This window comes from Ischnura elegans, chromosome 6 (assembly GCF_921293095.1).
Source record: "Ischnura elegans chromosome 6, ioIscEleg1.1, whole genome shotgun sequence".
Lineage (NCBI taxonomy): Eukaryota > Metazoa > Arthropoda > Insecta > Odonata > Coenagrionidae > Ischnura > Ischnura elegans.
Window position 1 is genome coordinate 31,215,845 of NC_060251.1, and position 17,399 is coordinate 31,233,243.

Genomic DNA, 17,399 nt, shown 5'->3' on the forward strand with positions numbered 1-17,399 from the left:
TGGACTGAAAATAATTGAAGAAGAAGAAAAGAATCTGGGCTAGAAGCCCATGAATATTGCAAAACGCCTTGGGTTGTTTGCTATCACATGACTTTATGGGTGGGGGAAGAGGGACTACCTGGTGAAAACAAGAAGTGGGATGAAGCTGAGGATCAGGAGGGCCACTGTGGATTAACGTAACATCGTTCACGCTTTAAACTATTTATTCAATTATATTTAAAATACACTTATAAGAAAGGAACATTTCAGATAATATAGATATTTTTTTTATTTATAAAATAGATATTTTTGTCCTTTGAGATCCATCTCCCAACCAATCACTGCAGTGGCGAAAGGGGTTGTTTTAGGCATAACATGCACATTGCTTTCATAAATACGTGTACTTGAAATGACATTTGATGGGTAAGAATTTTTACAACAGACAGATAGACAGATCCATAACAGCAGTGTAAATTCTGACATGGAGTGCAAGCATTTTTAGCTAGGTGGCATGTTCCTTTAGGATATTTGAAAGAAATATTAGTCGAATCAACAATATGCCCAAAGTGTTTCCATAAAGTACTGATATCCCTGTAAACAGCTAAAATCTTGTTTGAATCCTTTAATGATTATCATAATTTCTCGCCAAAAGTCAAGTGTTTCCTGGGACATAGGCAACCTAGTCTAACATTCCCATATTGATTGTTTTCCCGCATTCTTTTTTTTTCATCCACCCCCTTGAAAAACTATAAATGGAAGTGTATATGTCTTATTTGTGTTCAGCTATCATATCAAAAAAGTACTTTTCATCAGCTGGTATGATGCTGTGTCCAAGAAATTCATGAACTACCTACAGAATGAGTAATGAGGAAGTAGCTACTCTATTAGAACAAAAATTAGTGTAAAATTTATTTACTGATGAAATTTTATGATGAAATGATTTAATGAAATAGTTCCATTCCTACTTCATCTAAATTTTTGATCAAATTAGGGGCATTCTTGAAGTCATATATACCACCATGAATATCTCAGGCTCCTTAATTTTCTACATTTTTTAGGAAAAAAATAGTGAGTAGGCAAAAAAAGCTGCTAGCTATGCAAAAATAATGGTGTGTACTAATTTTTCAGAAGTTAAAGGTTTCAAGGTTAAAAAATGAAGTTTTTCTTCTATTTTTCCAATATTTATGCAGGCACATTATAAATGACTTTCAATTCATATTTTCTCATCAATATTCCTGCCTTAGTGGTGGCAGGGTATAGCCCTTGTCTGCCAGATTGATGGTAGAGGATTCAAGTCCTACATGGGCAGGTTGCCCCTATCCAGGACATTGATGTTCATGTATGATTAATTTTTACAAACACCCTGATGTGAAGACCAATGCAGTGCTGTTTTCAGTGACCGTATGGGAATAAATAAATATGAAGTTAAGCATGTAGCTGAATTACTAGCTGCAAGGCATTTTGGGTGTGCTAAATGAGATAGGTAGAATAGCAGGGGAGATTAGGGTTTGTGCATGAGGGATTGTTAGCTCATCTACATTCAAATTTATGTCTTTGCATAGTTTAAAAACATTCACTGTAGTCATTGAAACAAATCATTTCATATTGCATTCTTCCTTATGTAGTTTATGCTTTGAATAGAGTTTTTATTAATTATTATGCAACATCTCGAGGATAGATCATGAGTGTTAATTGAGAAATGGATTAGGGATGAAATTTATGATTTTAATTTTATTACAGCCAGTGTATCTCCTTATCTAATAATTCATGCAAAGCAGCATGGAATGTTATTAAGCAGCAGACGAATAATAAACCCACCCAACAGTCGCCACCTTTCATAAAGTTTAAGGATATTGCTGTTTCAAAGCCCGAAAACATAGCAAATTGTTTTAATAAACAGTTCTGTCAAGTTAATGATGATAGCATTCCATCCACTATCAAAGCGATGAGTACTCCTGCCTCAATATTTCTTTTTCCCACAGATCCTGCCGAGGTTGAAGATGTCATAAAATCTCTCGCTAATAAATGGTCTGTCGGAAGTGATGGGGTACCTATGCCTATTATTAAGCTAGCTGCTAAAATTATTTCTACCCCTCTATCGGATATCTTCAATTTATCAATCTGCAATGGTCATTTTCCAACAAATTTAAAATTTTCTGTGTTATGCCCAATTCATAAAAAGGGATCTTTGAGTGACTCAAATAACTATAGACCCATAGCACTACTTTCTGTTTTCTCGAAAATCTTTGAAAAACTCTTTTACAACCGTATCATTGTCTATCTGTGTAAATTTAATTTATTGAATCTCTCCCAACATGGCTTTATTAAAGGCAAGTCAACTATGTCTGCTGTTTTTCAGCTTGTTAATGACATTATCTTAGGTCTTGCCAACCAGAAAGCAATTATTGGGATTTTTTATGATTTAACAAAGGCATTTGATACTGTTAACCATTGCATATTGTACAGTAAACTTGTCCAAATCGGAATTAATGGCAATGCTTTAGCTTGGATAAAATCCTATTTAACTAATCGTAAGCAGGTAGTGCAATTAAACACTAATTGTAATGGTGATGTTAATCAGAACTACTCAGATGTCCTTATTTCAAATTGTGGAGTGCCCCAAGGATCTATTCTAGGGCCACTATTATTCATCATTTTTATTAACGACCTACCATCTCATTTGCATCAGAGTAAAGTCATTTTATATGCTGATGATGCTACTACTCTGAGTTTTGGTAATAAGACAGGGGAGGTGATTGATATGGCACGCTCATCAGTAGCACAGATGATTGACTGGTGTAAAAGTAATAACTTAAAATTGAATGGAAATAAAACATGTTTTTTAAATTTCCATCACAAAATTAGTCCACCAGAAACGAGTCCTCTACTTAAGACTAATTCATCAACAGCCATTCAGCAGTCTAGCTCTACAAAATTTTTAGGGTTGAAATTAACTGAAAACCTTGATTGGCAATATCATATTGAGGATTTAGTTAGCAAAATGGCAACGGGAATATATATGATTCGCAAATTGGCTCCAACTACTTCATTAGAAATACTGAAATTGATATATTATGCCAAAATTCATTCTCACTTGGCTTATTGTGTAGTTTTATGGGGAAACACAAGTGCTGCTGCTAGAGCATTCTCTATGCAAAAAAGAGCCTTGAAAGTTATGGCAAATGTGTCCATCAGGTCTCCTGGAAAGCCATTATTTCTAAAATATAATATAATGACACTACCGAGTATGTACATTTTTTACTGTGCATTATTTGTAAAAAAGAACCCTACCTTATTTTTACCAAACTCCTCGGTTCATGCCTATCTGACCCGTGGGAGTGAAAATATACATATTTTACAACAATTATGTGCCAAAAGAGGTCCACATCACTCTGCCTCGCTTATTTTTAACAAATTGCCTACGAGTATAAAACATATTTCAAATATTAATGTTTTTAAGACAGAATTAAAAAATTTTTTACAGCCTAAGGGTTATTATAATGTAAATGAATTTTTGTCTGATAGTTTATGACAACATGTATGTTTTGATGTTCTTCCTGACAATGTTCTATGTCACATGTTTGACCCATAGAACAATAAAGATATTATTATTATAATCTAAGTTCTTTGATTTCTGTGGTCTGATGGAAATTCCTATATTTCAAGGAATACATGCTTGGTAGATTCCATGAATGATTGATGTTGCTTCACCTATTTCATTACACTATGGATTTGAGCATTTCCACTCTTTTCAGAATGATGAGGGTGCTCCGCTCATGTGCGTCAGCAACGTTGGCATTTGGGAGCTACAGGGAGTCCTCAGCTACCACAGCAACTGCGGACGCGGCTACCACCCGTCAATCTTCAGCTCGGTGACTTCAGTGCGGGATTGGATTGGACGTGTTGTGGGAGGGGCACCCTTTGGACGCCATAGCGCTTTCAGTGTCCGTCGCAAGCGGTCCTCTCTTTCAAACCAATAGCCGTCTGCACCTGTTTTTGGGCCTTTGGCGACGGCTCTCATTTGTGCATCTTAGTGTGTGTCGTGGTTTTTCCTGAGTGTGTGTGTATGTTTGGTTGTGAGGGTGCTATAACGTGGATGGACTCAAACTTGAGAGGAAAGAGTTATGGTGAATGAGAGTAGCTGCCATCCGTCTTTGCTTTGAGAAATACTTTGACCACATCCTGTGGCACTCATTTCCTGCCCTGAATCGTGAACTTTTATGACAGCAATCGAGGCTTTGACGGCAGTCATTCATTTTACCAAGAGGAAAATTTCCAATGTAAATTAGTGAAAAGAATGTTTTTATGTGTTTATTTTTACTTTATGATAAATATTTTAAGTTTTTGTTTTCCAGATATTCTGGTTTACTGCCAGTGTTCTGGATGAAACTACACATTTCTTCCAATGTCTTTTCCCATATTATGGGCTCTTTTACATGACCTCAGCTTTAGTTAACATAATACTTCTTACTAGTATATATAAAAATGTCATGGAAGAATAGTGATTTGTTGAGATCATGTCATGAACATTCCCCCTGAATTAACCGTTGTAAAAAATATTTTTATGCTTTGCAATTCTTTTAGCTAGAGGGCACTTTGCAACAAATTATGATCAGAAAATTATTCATTGCAACCATATTCCAAAAATAGTCTCTTGATAGTCTGCTCTCTATTTATTTATCGACTCTTTTTATGTTGACTGCTTTTTTATTATTCTCAGACTGAAATTCAAGTGAATGCTCAATAGGTATATGATAGTGTTTGTAATGTGAATGTTAGTGCTTTTCCATGTCAATGTGCAGTCATCATTATCACACTAAGTCAAGGCATGGAATGCTAAAAATATTGGCTGGAAGCTATGAATTCAAGAAAATTTTTACTGTATTATCTTGAGTTTTGTATTTCATCAAACAAAGGATGATCCCTTTAATCTTTTACTCTATGCATTCAATACAGTGGTATTGTTAGATAGAAAAAACGTTAGACTTAACTCCAAACTCCTTTCTTTTTGAAAAACTCATTATCAGTCAAACTCCCAGAGCTGTACTATTTTGCCTAATTCGTGTGGGAGGATTCGGTAATTCAGTGAATGCAAGCGTATGTGCATCTAAACTTTGGCCTCATTGTCTTTTATGTATTCTGCAATGGGCCATGTATATATACTAGCATTTATTTCTACCTGCTTTATTTTGTATATTAGTCTGTTAAATTGTGTTGGAGATTTGTATGTAGTTATTTTTGTGATCAAGTGAAGTTGAATTATCCTTTTTGACAAACATTTATAACACAGTCCAATATAGGTTTGCCTATTGAGTCTTGCGGCTCTTCATTCAACGGTCGAGTTATTCTATTCTCAAATTTAATACGAAGTGCTCACAAATTCTGGGTGATCATATAGTTACAATGTAAGTTACCACAAAAGATACTTAGCTACAGTAGAATTTCTCTTCCTGTTGTTGACCCCAAGTTATTACCAGAAACTTTGTAACTAAGACTCAGGGTAGATGATCCCAATAACTCATAGATTCCAAAAATGATGCCTGAGGTGAGAGTAATGACATCTCTCTGGAAATTAATTGTGATGCAGTAAATTTTTATAAACTTCTCTGGTTAAGCCATGTGTAAGGATGCTTTTTCCCTCCAATGACCCATGATTATTTAGCAATTCCAAGGGTGGCTTTCAATAATAATTTAACGTTTTCAAGTACTTACAATTAGTGATATTTTAAAACTCATTTGATGTATGGATTTACTTCTCCGAGTCATTTATAATTTCTGTACAGCAATAATTATTAATTGTAACTAAGCAAAAATATCAGATGTGATAATTTTGATTAGTTTGAATCTCCAGTGAATCAACAAACTTACCTGATATAGTAAAAATAGACAGTAACACTCTGGTTCTAAAGGATATTTACTATGTCACATACTATTCTCAGCCAAGGAGTTCATTTTTTCCTAGTCTCCATAAAAAGTGTTAAATATCTAATTGGAGCTTCGATAACATGTCCCTTCAATGCTAATTTGACGCACAGAGATATTATTATCATGTCAATGGATCTCTATAGCTTAACTCTCTATGGCAATGAAATATGTCAATCACATGAAAATTGCTATTGAGAAGTGGAATCTCTACCCTGAGTTGATGTTAAAAGGCAAACCTCACTTTGTTACACCAATGGCAAATCTTTGAATATTATCAAGATTTTAAATTACCCGTACAAGAATTCCAATTTCCATACTAAGAAAATTTGTTTCAGCAGTACATCATACTTTTTATCATAAGTGTACCATTGCTGAAATTGATGTGATATGTTAAAGATAAGGAGTGACAAAGTGAAAAATTGTGACCCTTTTTCAAAGAATCGACAACTGTCATTCAAATAGCATGACTCTATTTGATAGATAGGTCGAGCTTCACCACACAAATGCACCAGCAGTGATTTCATGCCACTCAGCTAAGGAATGCTCGCTGAGGCCATGCATGGCATGCTTTGTGGTTGCTGGACCAGTGCTCTCTGCTGTGGCAAATGTAAATAACGTATATGCGCACAGAGAGGGATGACGCAGCTTGTAGTCACTCAATTACTTAGTCCATGAAACGTTGCTCCATGAAGGGAATGTCAAAGTGACTGCAATCATTCCGGCATTTTATCAGGTTTTCTGGCATTCCCTTTTTTACTTGAAGTAATTAGTGATGTGTTCATAATTGATGTGTTTTAAGGAGTATGTAAAATAAAGACTCGATCCACTTTAATACATGTGGTGCTCAAGCCAGCATGGAATTCCCTCCCACCAGTGGGATTGGACAATAATTGTAGATGTGGACTACTATTTTCCTCCTTTTTGTATATAACTGTTTTAAAGTAAATATCCGTCCTACTCACAGTCAGAGGTGGTGGCCAAGGTTTCTTTAAATTCAAATTACCTGACTTGAGTACTCTTGTACATTTTGTTTTAATGAAATTGTATAAATTTTTCTTTTAATACTGTGAAGCCTTGTATTTTTGGAAGCCTGGAGAAAAGATGGAATGTTTTTTGAAAGCAATAAATATTTTTAATATTTTAACATTAAAATTTAATTTTTGTCTTTGGCTTTTAACCATATGAGACTGATTTTCACTCTGTATTTTTGCATTATAGTGATTTGAAGATTATTAAATTAGTGACATGCCCTTATCAGTAAGACAATAATCAATTGTTTCTTGAGAGAAATCTTACAGTAGGGTTTCCTCCCTTATGATTATAGCTAAATACCAATTTATTTTTCTAATGGATAAAATACAGCATTAAGGTTTGATAGTACTCACATTAAGGATTAACTGTAGTATTCTTAGCTTTTTCTGAATGTATTTTTTTTCCTGAGTTTTTTTCTGGGGGTTCAGTCCAAAAATCTTTATAAATCATGTCATTCTTAAAAATCTTAAGTAAGAAAAACTATGATACAAATGTGAAAATATTGCAAATTAGCAGGGAGTGAAAAAATTTGCATTCAAGGTCAAAGAGAACTAATCATCAAGACTCGAGATTTCACAATTAGATTTGTTCATTGAAATAAACCCTACTGATTCTCTGCATTTTTAAATCTTTAGTTTAAGATTCACATAATCTCTTCTCTCATTTACTTCCACATCCATGAGTGGATCCAGCATTTTTTTCTGGGGGAGGGCAGTGGCACAAGGTTCTGACAGGCAAATGGTCTTCTCGTATTTGAGAGTAAAAATATCATGCAACAATTAATGTATGAAATTTTCTTTTTATTTTAACGCGAAAGTTATTAATATGAAATTATATGTTAGAGGCCTCGAAATACACAAAAACGAGCATAATGATAACCAAAATCTTATCTATTTTTTAATCTTATTATTTTTATAACTATATCCAAAATCTTATTTATTTTTCAAGCGTCTGGGTGGGAATGTGCCCCTAACTTGTGCCTTTGTCCACATCCAATATAATTTAAACCTACATGCAGATAGTTTCCCTTAAAATTATAACAAAGGTGTAGAAAATATGGGCTTTTGTGAATTTTCTCCTCTCGAATGCCAGCTTATAACCATGAATTGCCATTGGATTTGTTTGCTTTACTATTTCAAATATTCGAGTGACTTTCAATATATTCAGGGGCGGATCCAGGATTTCTGCCTGGGGGGGGTCACAAGCAAGGCCGTGTCCAGGATTTTGTTCTGGGGGGGGGGGGGGGCACAAGGATACCTCGTAATACAAAACGAACTCAATGATAATGGGACTTTATTAAAATCTTCCATATTTTTTTCAGGTTCTGGGAGGGGGCACATGCTCCCGTGCCCCCCCCCCTAGATTCGCCAATGAATATATTATTATTTCAATCCGCAATTTATTAATCTCGCACCTACCACTTATCCTGTTTACTGTCAGACTAGCAATCACACACAAGTTCATTGCGAAAATATTTCAAATGTGAGCCTGTGATTTGAAAAGACACTATCGAATATTTCTGCGGCTCAAATGCAAAAAATTAAAAGCCATGGTTGGACTTAACCGCAGGAATAGTAATGATAATGCACATAAGATATTGTGAAAAATAATTGTTTAATGATAGTCAACTTACGAGCAAGAACGACATACGGCAATCAAGATCATAAAAATATTACGCTTGTTAATGTCGATGCATAAATGTAAATTCAGGTCTAACCGAAATTTAAAGTAGGGGAAAACTTGCAGTCTATTCCACAACTGAAGCGAGTGCGAACGACATATCAACTAATTCCTATTTCTCTGATTGAGCGAACAGAAATTTCAGTTGGAATAACATTCACGAGATAGAATTAAAGAAATAACTCAACTAAAACAGTGTTTTTCCCCGATGGCGGCTAACAGCGATCGCATTACGCGCGGCACGCGCGGTACACTTTAGTAATTCAACCGAGCGACACGGAAGCGCTCGAATCGCAGGAATTGCCGACTTCACCTCAAATTTCTTTCGCATGCGTTTCGTCGATTTTGCCGATTTTGCCTATTGGTTCCCTCTTGCGAGTAGTCGTAGAAGTAAGTGACCCTTAGATCGCTACGTACCGCGGAGAGGTAAAAATTGCTGCTCGAAATAGTAATGGTGAGTAACAGTTTTATATTCTCACCGAGTATGTGTGACTAATATTGTTGTGTGCAATAGTCCAATTGGATGAGGTTACATAGCCGTTCTAATGGTGTTCGAACGCAATCGCTGGAGAGGGATCCCTTCACCCACCAGCACGTGTTCCAGCGTATTCTTTTATATCCTGGAGCCCGGTGATCAATAACGTGTTGTGTTTCGGAACGGGAGCCGAAATATTGGCAGTTTTAGGTGGAAATCTTTATCCGTTAAGGTGAGGAATCGCTGTTACCTGCTATTCACCAACGATGGCGGTTCCAATTCCAGTGAAGTGTACTGGAACGTAATGGAGTACGAGATATACGCTAGTCCTTACTTCGTGTCCTCAATGCATACCGTGTTGTTGCCGTGGCCGTGTCATTCACATTACTAGATTCGTTTGTATCAATATGTTATTTTAATGCTCTTCATGAATTGCAAGCCCGACTTGGAGAAATATCTTGGGTTCAGCCGTAGTGGACATGGAATATCCTACGTTAGTTTTTAAAACGAGTACGTATGCCATTACGAGTGGGATGTATTAAGGAGTTCATTTTCATTGAATTGAATTTGGATTCGTGCTCTGCAATAAGAGAGATTCAGCTCAGGAGTTGGCTCTACATCTTTTACGCCGGCTCAATAACGGAACTGGCCGCAGTGCCAGGAAGTGGGTTAGCGCTCGTATCATTCTCCAAATGCCTGAGGTGGCACCATTTATCCTGATAAGGGGAAACCCGGGAGACAGCACTATGCACTCCTTTCGCCATGATATCTTGCGACGAGGACGGCATGTTGTCACGTTGGGTTTGACCCGTGTCATCGTACCTGTGCATGCGAGCCCCGGACTCGACGCCTCTCCTGCGGTCCACATTTACCCGGGGGATGGGGGCGTCGGCTATAGGGAATCCCGCTCACTGACGAGTGCCAGACAAGCCTGTCGCCCCGCCCCGCTGTTTACCGGTGAAGGAAGAACTCTCGCCCATTTTGGCGTATCATTCGCTCTTTGTTTTTCAATTTTCATAAATCAATCGGGGAGAACTTGTCGGAGCCTGGCGGGCACCTCGGGGGCCGTATTATTGCTCTGGTATTAGGCTGAAGCCTAGGTGCCCGTGGCACTAAAATTTACTCAAATTGGCGATGTCCTTCGCTTTTATTGGTTGGGGCCCTAGGAATAATTTGGTGCTGCTTCCTTGCATGGAATTATTCCTCATCAGAAGAGCCTCGCGATCAAGGCCACTTTACATGGGGACTAGCTTGGTAAATAAAGTTAAGCTTTCCTCCCTTAAATTCGTTAAATGCTTATTATTTTCATAATTTCAATATTTTATCGACTCGGGTTATAATTTTGCTTCCCTACCCTCTCCTTACAATTTCTTTTTGCCCAGCCGATCTTGCGGCACGGGTCACGCCATAGGTGCAATTTTGCAAGGACGCAGCTTGCGGGGGTCTAGGAATTCAAACTCCCTCAGAAATATTTTGGAGGTATAGGCCTAAGTATTCCCCCTCTTGATGAAATCCCGCGAAATTTCCCTCTAACCAATTGAACCTCCCCGATTTTTTTCTGGCATGTGGATTTCAATATTGGGATTGTGTCAATCCGGAGGCTGTTTTTATAAGTTTGTTTGGTACGTTTAAGGGTTGGACTCGTGGGGTAAGCTACTTGCATTTGGAATTCGTGTATGCAGGATGGTTGTCTTTTCCTTTCCTTGATTCATTTCGTACTGTGAACATTTTAGTTTGCGAGTGTGGGTTCACTAGGTTCACAATCAAACCCTGTATCCTGTTCAGCAGCCTGTATATGTGTCAATGGGGCCACCATGCTATCCATTTCAACCAACACTATTGATCCCCAACACAATAGGGTTGACCGAGAAAAGGGTTCTTTCCGGATCTAATTTGCCTCGTGCGGAAAGCTCTCCAGCGATAACAGTGAAGGAATTTTTTCGACCAACTCGAGTTTAAACCGTTACGTCCAACTCGATTTCGTTTGAGCATTAACCGTTGAAGAAAGATTTAAAAGGTAATAATTCTGCTTCGTGATTTTTTGTTTCATGACGAGTTTAGACGATGGCAATAATTGTGTTATGATGAAATTGGATGATACTGCGTATAGGACGCTGTGTATGGCCAAAGACATTATGATGCAACCACCATCTATGACTTTCACATGATTTATTCTTAATCGGTGTAGCCATAAGCCATTGAGCCCCATTTTTTACGAATGATTAATTTGCTTGTTGCCCCCTCATAATGATGATACGACGTAAAATGGGGAAATAGGAATTTTATATTCATTATGAATGCAAGTTAGTTGAATATTGTTCGTATGAAATGAATTATTTCTTGTCATTGAATAAAAATAAAGCAGAAGAGTTTGGCGATGCAAAATTTGGGTTATTTAGCTATTTATTCTGCTATTGCCTGGGTACGAGTATTAAGTAGAATTATTGAATGAATGAAAGTGGTGCTACGGGTCAAAAAGCGACGAAGTGTTTTACTCATAGACGAATCGGTAGGTACTGCGGAATCTTGCTGATAGTTGTTAAAGCCGAGGGATGTCTTTTCTGAAGGCGGTGTTTTTTCAATAAAGAAATGTAAATGAGAAGTTCTGCAACCTGCAGGGACAGAGCATCCATACTCTGTTATCATTATTATATACGGCGCATGAGATCCGTGACCACTTCTTGACGATTTAAACGGGTAAAAAGTATTCAGGCCGAAGTTAGAAGCTCCCTTGCCAGAAGATGGTGTAAACATTTTTTGACAAGTTTACTTAAAATAAAAAAAGTTGTGATATTGTTTCCAGGTTTAATTAGTTTTGATAAAACCAAAGAAAATCAAGCAAATGTCTTCCAAGTTAGAAAAAAGAACTGCCCCCCTCCCCTGCCCTGACTGTGTAAAATCTCCGGGTTGAGTCACTGAGTGATTGATAAAACAAATACTTTTGTTATATTTCAACCTTGCGGCTTTTCATAAAATTCAGTCCACTCACATTAGCCTTTGGAGAACAACCTTGGACCGAAGATTACAATCGCTAAGTACATGGGGCACTCAGGCAAATTAAAGCATGGGAATCGGTAAGAGTTCATCGGCACACCGGGAAATATCTGAAGAATTTAGGCCGGGGTAGAAAAAGAATTGCATGTGATCCGTGAAGTTAATTAGTGGTGCCAGAAGACTCGGCGAAAAGAATTCGACCCCTTTCCGAAAAAAACGAAGTATGAAAACAGCAAAGAGCACAGAAGATTCAATGGAAATTTTCCATTTAGAGAGACATATTTTTTTAATCGATGGCGAACTAAATGTTGGCAAAATAAAAAAAGCTCATAAATTTAGCCATTCACTCTATCAATTCAGTGATATCTGTTTTTTATGTACTCTCATAAAAATATAGCTTTTTATTCCGCTATATGAAGAAAACTATTCATTACAATGTCGTAATACACGTCATGGAATTCTGAGAAAAGTCAGGAGATTTGAAAGAGGACTGTATAATTTTCTAGTTTTAATTTAACAAATAAAAATAAATTTCTAAATATTTGACAAAATTGTCCTCGGCAGTGCCGTAACTAGGAATATGCTTGGGGGGTGGGATGGCCCGGGGTGGCGACCCCCTCCCTCTCAGGCAACTTTTTCGGGATAATTTTTGAAAAATGACATGCCTGGATTTACATTTTACATCATTTTGGCTCTAAAAATTTAACTTCAAGCCTATACAGATATTAAAGTTCAAAACTAGACAGTAGTTTTTAAAAACTTTTTTATTTCTAAGAGACTTTGGGGTGGATCTATCCCTTCATCCACCCCCTCATAATTACGCCACTGGTCCTGCGTTATTAGTCTTGACGAAAAATCGGTAACGACGGCACGTACCATAACTTTACAAATCAAATCCCAAATTATACACACAATCGTTCTGGATAATTACTCTCGCAGAAAATCGGGAGCAACGACATGTACCTTACTTCAAAATCAAATTATCCACAACCCACATAGCAGAAATACGTCTCGGATACGTCTCTGAGACGTCTCGAATATCACATGTTACGTCTCAGAGACATTCTGAGAGCTTCAGGGGCATCTCTGTGACTTCTCTGAGATGTCACTGTCCAAAAAAATGGTCTATGTGACATCTCTTGAGACGTCTCACATAAGTCTCTGAGATGTCTCATTAGATTTTGTACTATGGTATGCTTTAAATTTAGGCAAAAAAATAATTAAATTTAAATTATACAGTTATGGCCTACTTTTCTCGATCATTTTTAGCGACAAATTTTGTGATGGATCACCTTTTGAAAATAAGAAACCCATATAAAAATGTCGTGATTTTAATAATCAAAACTGCAGATTTGCACCGAAAAATATATATGGAAGGCATTGATGGCGTTTCAATACGTTTTTTTAAATTCCTGAACGTCTCACGATTACATCTCCGAGACATCTGAGAGACATACGTGATATTCGAGTCATTCGAGACCATAGTGAGACGTCTCTGAGAGGTTCGTTGCTATGTGGGAAATTGCAAGCAATCAAATCAACGTAAATTAGAGACACAATTGTCCAGGGTACTCACGAAGAAAATCGGGGGCGACGACTTGTATCTTACTTCACAAACCAAATTGCAAACTCAGTCAATGAGTCCTTGAGGCGAAACTTCGGGAGCGATGACGCGAACAACCGAACTCCACTATTTTTACTACAATACTCCATTTTCGTTTATTTCGCGTCTCTCCACAAGCATTGTTGTCCATGATCACGAGACTCCCATTGTTTTCTCACGTTGCTCGTCAACAAGAATTGTTACAACCGGGTATGTCTGGGAATCTCGTCGATGGCGTTGGAAAACATTTATGTCACGACGCGCTAATCAAATAAAAGAATCTCAGTGCCGTCAGATGGTTGAGGAGATGCCTTTCGTACAAGTTAATTAAGTAAGTTAAAGATGCGATAAAATGGCTTATAGAAATGACTTCATTGCATCAAAAAATGATGTGATTTTTTATTGAAAATATTTTTGTAAGTTATCGATTTTTACTCTTCATAAATAGTTGGGAATGGTCGAAAGGATAGTGCGAAAAAGTCAGTGAAAGTTTTTGTCTGGGAAAAGTAGGTTTTTTTTTTTGATTCGGGAATCTTGTTACAACCCTGCATCCACTTCTTTCATGCAACCTGTTCCTTTGTTCACTTCCACGACCGATGGAGATCCTTCCATCAGTTAATGGTTACTGCATTCCCTCGCCTTGCGTTATCTTCTCCAGACACGTAATCTTTCTTCTTATCTGTTGCAGAAGTTGCCTCTTCGTGCCTCCATACCATTTTGAAGTTATCCTCTTGCGTCATCCGTTTATCCGTTTCATCTCACTTCCTCCAATCTCATCCACACCTTCATGGCAAACGCCTTCAAACTACTTTCATCTTCCGTGAAGTTTTTGCGCTCCATGGTGTAATATTCCATGTTCCAATTCACCGTCAATTTCTCAGCTTTTGCTACACGAGGTGCTAGTCATAATAGGGTTGTTTCCTTCATCAAAGAAAACGAAAGGCATTGATAGTGATTCGTTAGCCACAATTAGTGTATTCATTATATACAAATTATTTGGTTTTAGAAATTCCAGTTTAGACGAATGTTAATGGTCAATTTTAACCTCATTAGAAAAAAGGCCAGATTGGCGGCCATGCGATGCCACACCACGTGACGTCACAGGGACCTAGATGCTATACGAGTAGATAGGAGTTTTACATCGTCTGAGATTACCAATGCATGCATGAGGCACAGAGCTCAGGAAACATCTCTTAATAATCACCTATTAAAATTACCTGTGGTCGGAAAGTTTCCTTCGTTTGATAGGGTATTAATAAGCCAAGCGCTACCTGCTAGCAGGGTACTCTGCTACCTGCTAGCAGCCTGCATCGTAGCGGCTCTCATAGCTTCGCACCAAGGTGGCCTCACACAGCGGCTTCCGGGGCCTGAGTGACGTCAGACGGGATTTTCCTAGAATTCATACTAAGCCGTCGCTTTTTCGGACGCTTGAAAATTTTCAATTTTCATTTAATCGCTAAAAATAGATATCGTCATTTAAAAATCTAAAAGCGTGAAATACGTACTCCAGGAGTAATAATCTTTCGATTTAGGCATTAAAAAAATAGGAAACCACCCTATTCTCATCTCCCAAAAACTCGTCATTCTACCGCGAAGGCAAACGCCAGGCTTGAGAGTGGGGAAGAACCATATGTTAAATGTCTGTTTTTTCCCGGCGAACGATGGCGGTGAAGATTTCTCGGGTGTCACACCAGGTATGGTCCTCCATATCTCCTTACAACGTTTCGATGTGAAACTCTCCGTCGTCTTCTTACCTCGTATCAAATCTTACGTCCTCAGTGATTCGGGAATGGGCGAGTTGCAAATTGAAACGTCGGAAGGAGGACCATACCCGGTGTGAGACCCGAGATTTCCTCACTGCCATTTATTGGTTTATTTCCCTCTCCATATCGAAATGAGAAAAATGTATTGATGTTGATTTTAGATGGAGCGATTTCGCGCGTATCATATTTGACAAGCATACATCATTCATGTCGTTAGCTTTTCCGTAGCATTTAAAGGTTTCATTCCTTCCAGTCCACGGTTTAGTTCGCTCGTGTGCGTGAATATTTTAGACCCTGGAATCCTGCATGAATTATTCACCAATTTTTGCTCCAACCTGGAATTTCAGAATCTTTTATTTAAAATTCATTTCACATAAAATTTTGCCAATTCAAAGCCCATTTTCTTTAAGTGATGACGAATGTGTTGAGGTGCCAAGTGGGAAGTTCATAAATTAAGTGTAAAATTTCTATTACCAAGTGTAAGTCTTTAAATTAGGAACGCAAAATAATGCATGAATATAAAATTATTTAAAAGTATTGAAGTAATTTCAGGTGTTTTAAAATTCTTATCTGTCGCTCTAATCACAAAAGATTGACCTGGAAAGTTGAAAATTCCCTGGAAAACATGGAAGTTGCTATGAATTTTTCCGCTTTGATTGGCTGGATACCCTGGCTCTGAACTTCCTTTCTTTAAGTAGTTTCCTGTCTCTGGAAGCGAATCACGACCCATAAGATCCCAGTCCCTCGGCCACTGCTTGTGCCTTTGCCTTTCATTATACATTTACAATTTAGACGACTTTCAATGTGATATCTTATTAGTATATCATGTCTCACCGTTGTATACCCTTTTATTTATTTGTTAAATTACACTGTTTTCATTCATTCAAATTGCAATATTGTTTTGTTTTAGCTGGTATTCATACGGATTTTTTTCTATCTCATTTAATGGATTCACCAGTTGCTGAAGAACTTGATTAATTTTATTCTAACCATTTACATCTCTGTTGCCGCTGGCATACCTTTACGGACTGGATTTTCACATAATTTTTCCTTTTTGTATTTTTATTTTATTTTTTTTCTACTTAAAACTCTAGATACTTGAAAAAATATTCCTTTGAACCAAAAAGTAAGGTCTACGCTGACTATCTCAAAGGTCCTTGCCCTTGGTGGTATAAAATCTCCTTGGGCGGTAGTCGAAGCTGCGAAATCTAGGTTAGCAAGTGAGGTCTTATCCACACCGCCACCGACTCCCCTGAGGGAGATTATTAAATAGAGCTTTTCCGTAGTCTAATTTATCCGACTTATTAGTTTGCACGCGTACTATTCCTACCCGATTACCACGACTCTTTTCCCATTTTACCCGCATATTAGCAGAAAACCAACGTTTTTCGTCGGAAAACTCTATAATCTTAACCTTTTTCATGTCACACTCGATTTTCCGTCTGTTGCCCTCAATCTTGCTTGCTGATACAAATAGATACCTTACTGGAAAAACGATCAAAACAAAACAAAAAATGCACTGGACAAACACTCAAAAATTGCCCTGGGAATCTAATCCGCTCATCTAGTACTATTAGGGCTACTAGATGAGGGGATTTGATTCGGTGGGCGATTGGTGAGCGTTTGTGCAGTGGAGGTATCGGAATTGTCGAGGGCTTTAATTCCTTGCCTATTTTTTTGTGTTTTGTATCACCCACGCAGTGATTTGACTAGAAGACGTGTTTGCACAGGATAGAGTAGAGCTCGTCCCGAATTAGGCCACGGTCGCGTGATTTTTCACTCATGCAGGGTAGGGAGGCTAATTCGTACTGCTAAGGATTTATATCGGGGGTGCCCGAGGATATTGCCCGAAATTTGAACCTGGGACCCCTAGACCAAGCGCTCTACCCACTAGACTACCACGTCCCCATGTTTTGTGTACCTAGGAGGTGTGTTCAGAAAAAAAACA

General features: G+C 37.8%; 2 protein-coding genes across 2 annotated transcripts in view; both read left to right on the plus strand.

Annotated features, from left to right (window-relative positions):
- The window catches only part of LOC124160273, a 43,059-nt gene extending 36,011 nt beyond the window's left edge, over positions 1 to 7,048 (plus strand). The window contains exon 21 of the mRNA XM_046536095.1: positions 3,735 to 7,048. Within this exon, the coding sequence (XP_046392051.1) occupies positions 3,735 to 3,959 (225 nt within the window). The 3' untranslated portion in view covers positions 3,960 to 7,048. The remainder of the gene's footprint in view (positions 1 to 3,734) is intronic.
- Positions 7,049 to 8,971: 1,923 nt separating this feature from the next.
- Positions 8,972 to 17,399, plus strand: part of LOC124160274 (sodium-dependent phosphate transporter 1) — a 154,836-nt gene continuing 146,408 nt past the window's right edge. The window contains exon 1 of the mRNA XM_046536099.1: positions 8,972 to 9,070. The gene's annotated coding sequence lies outside the window, so the exon portion shown is untranslated. The remainder of the gene's footprint in view (positions 9,071 to 17,399) is intronic.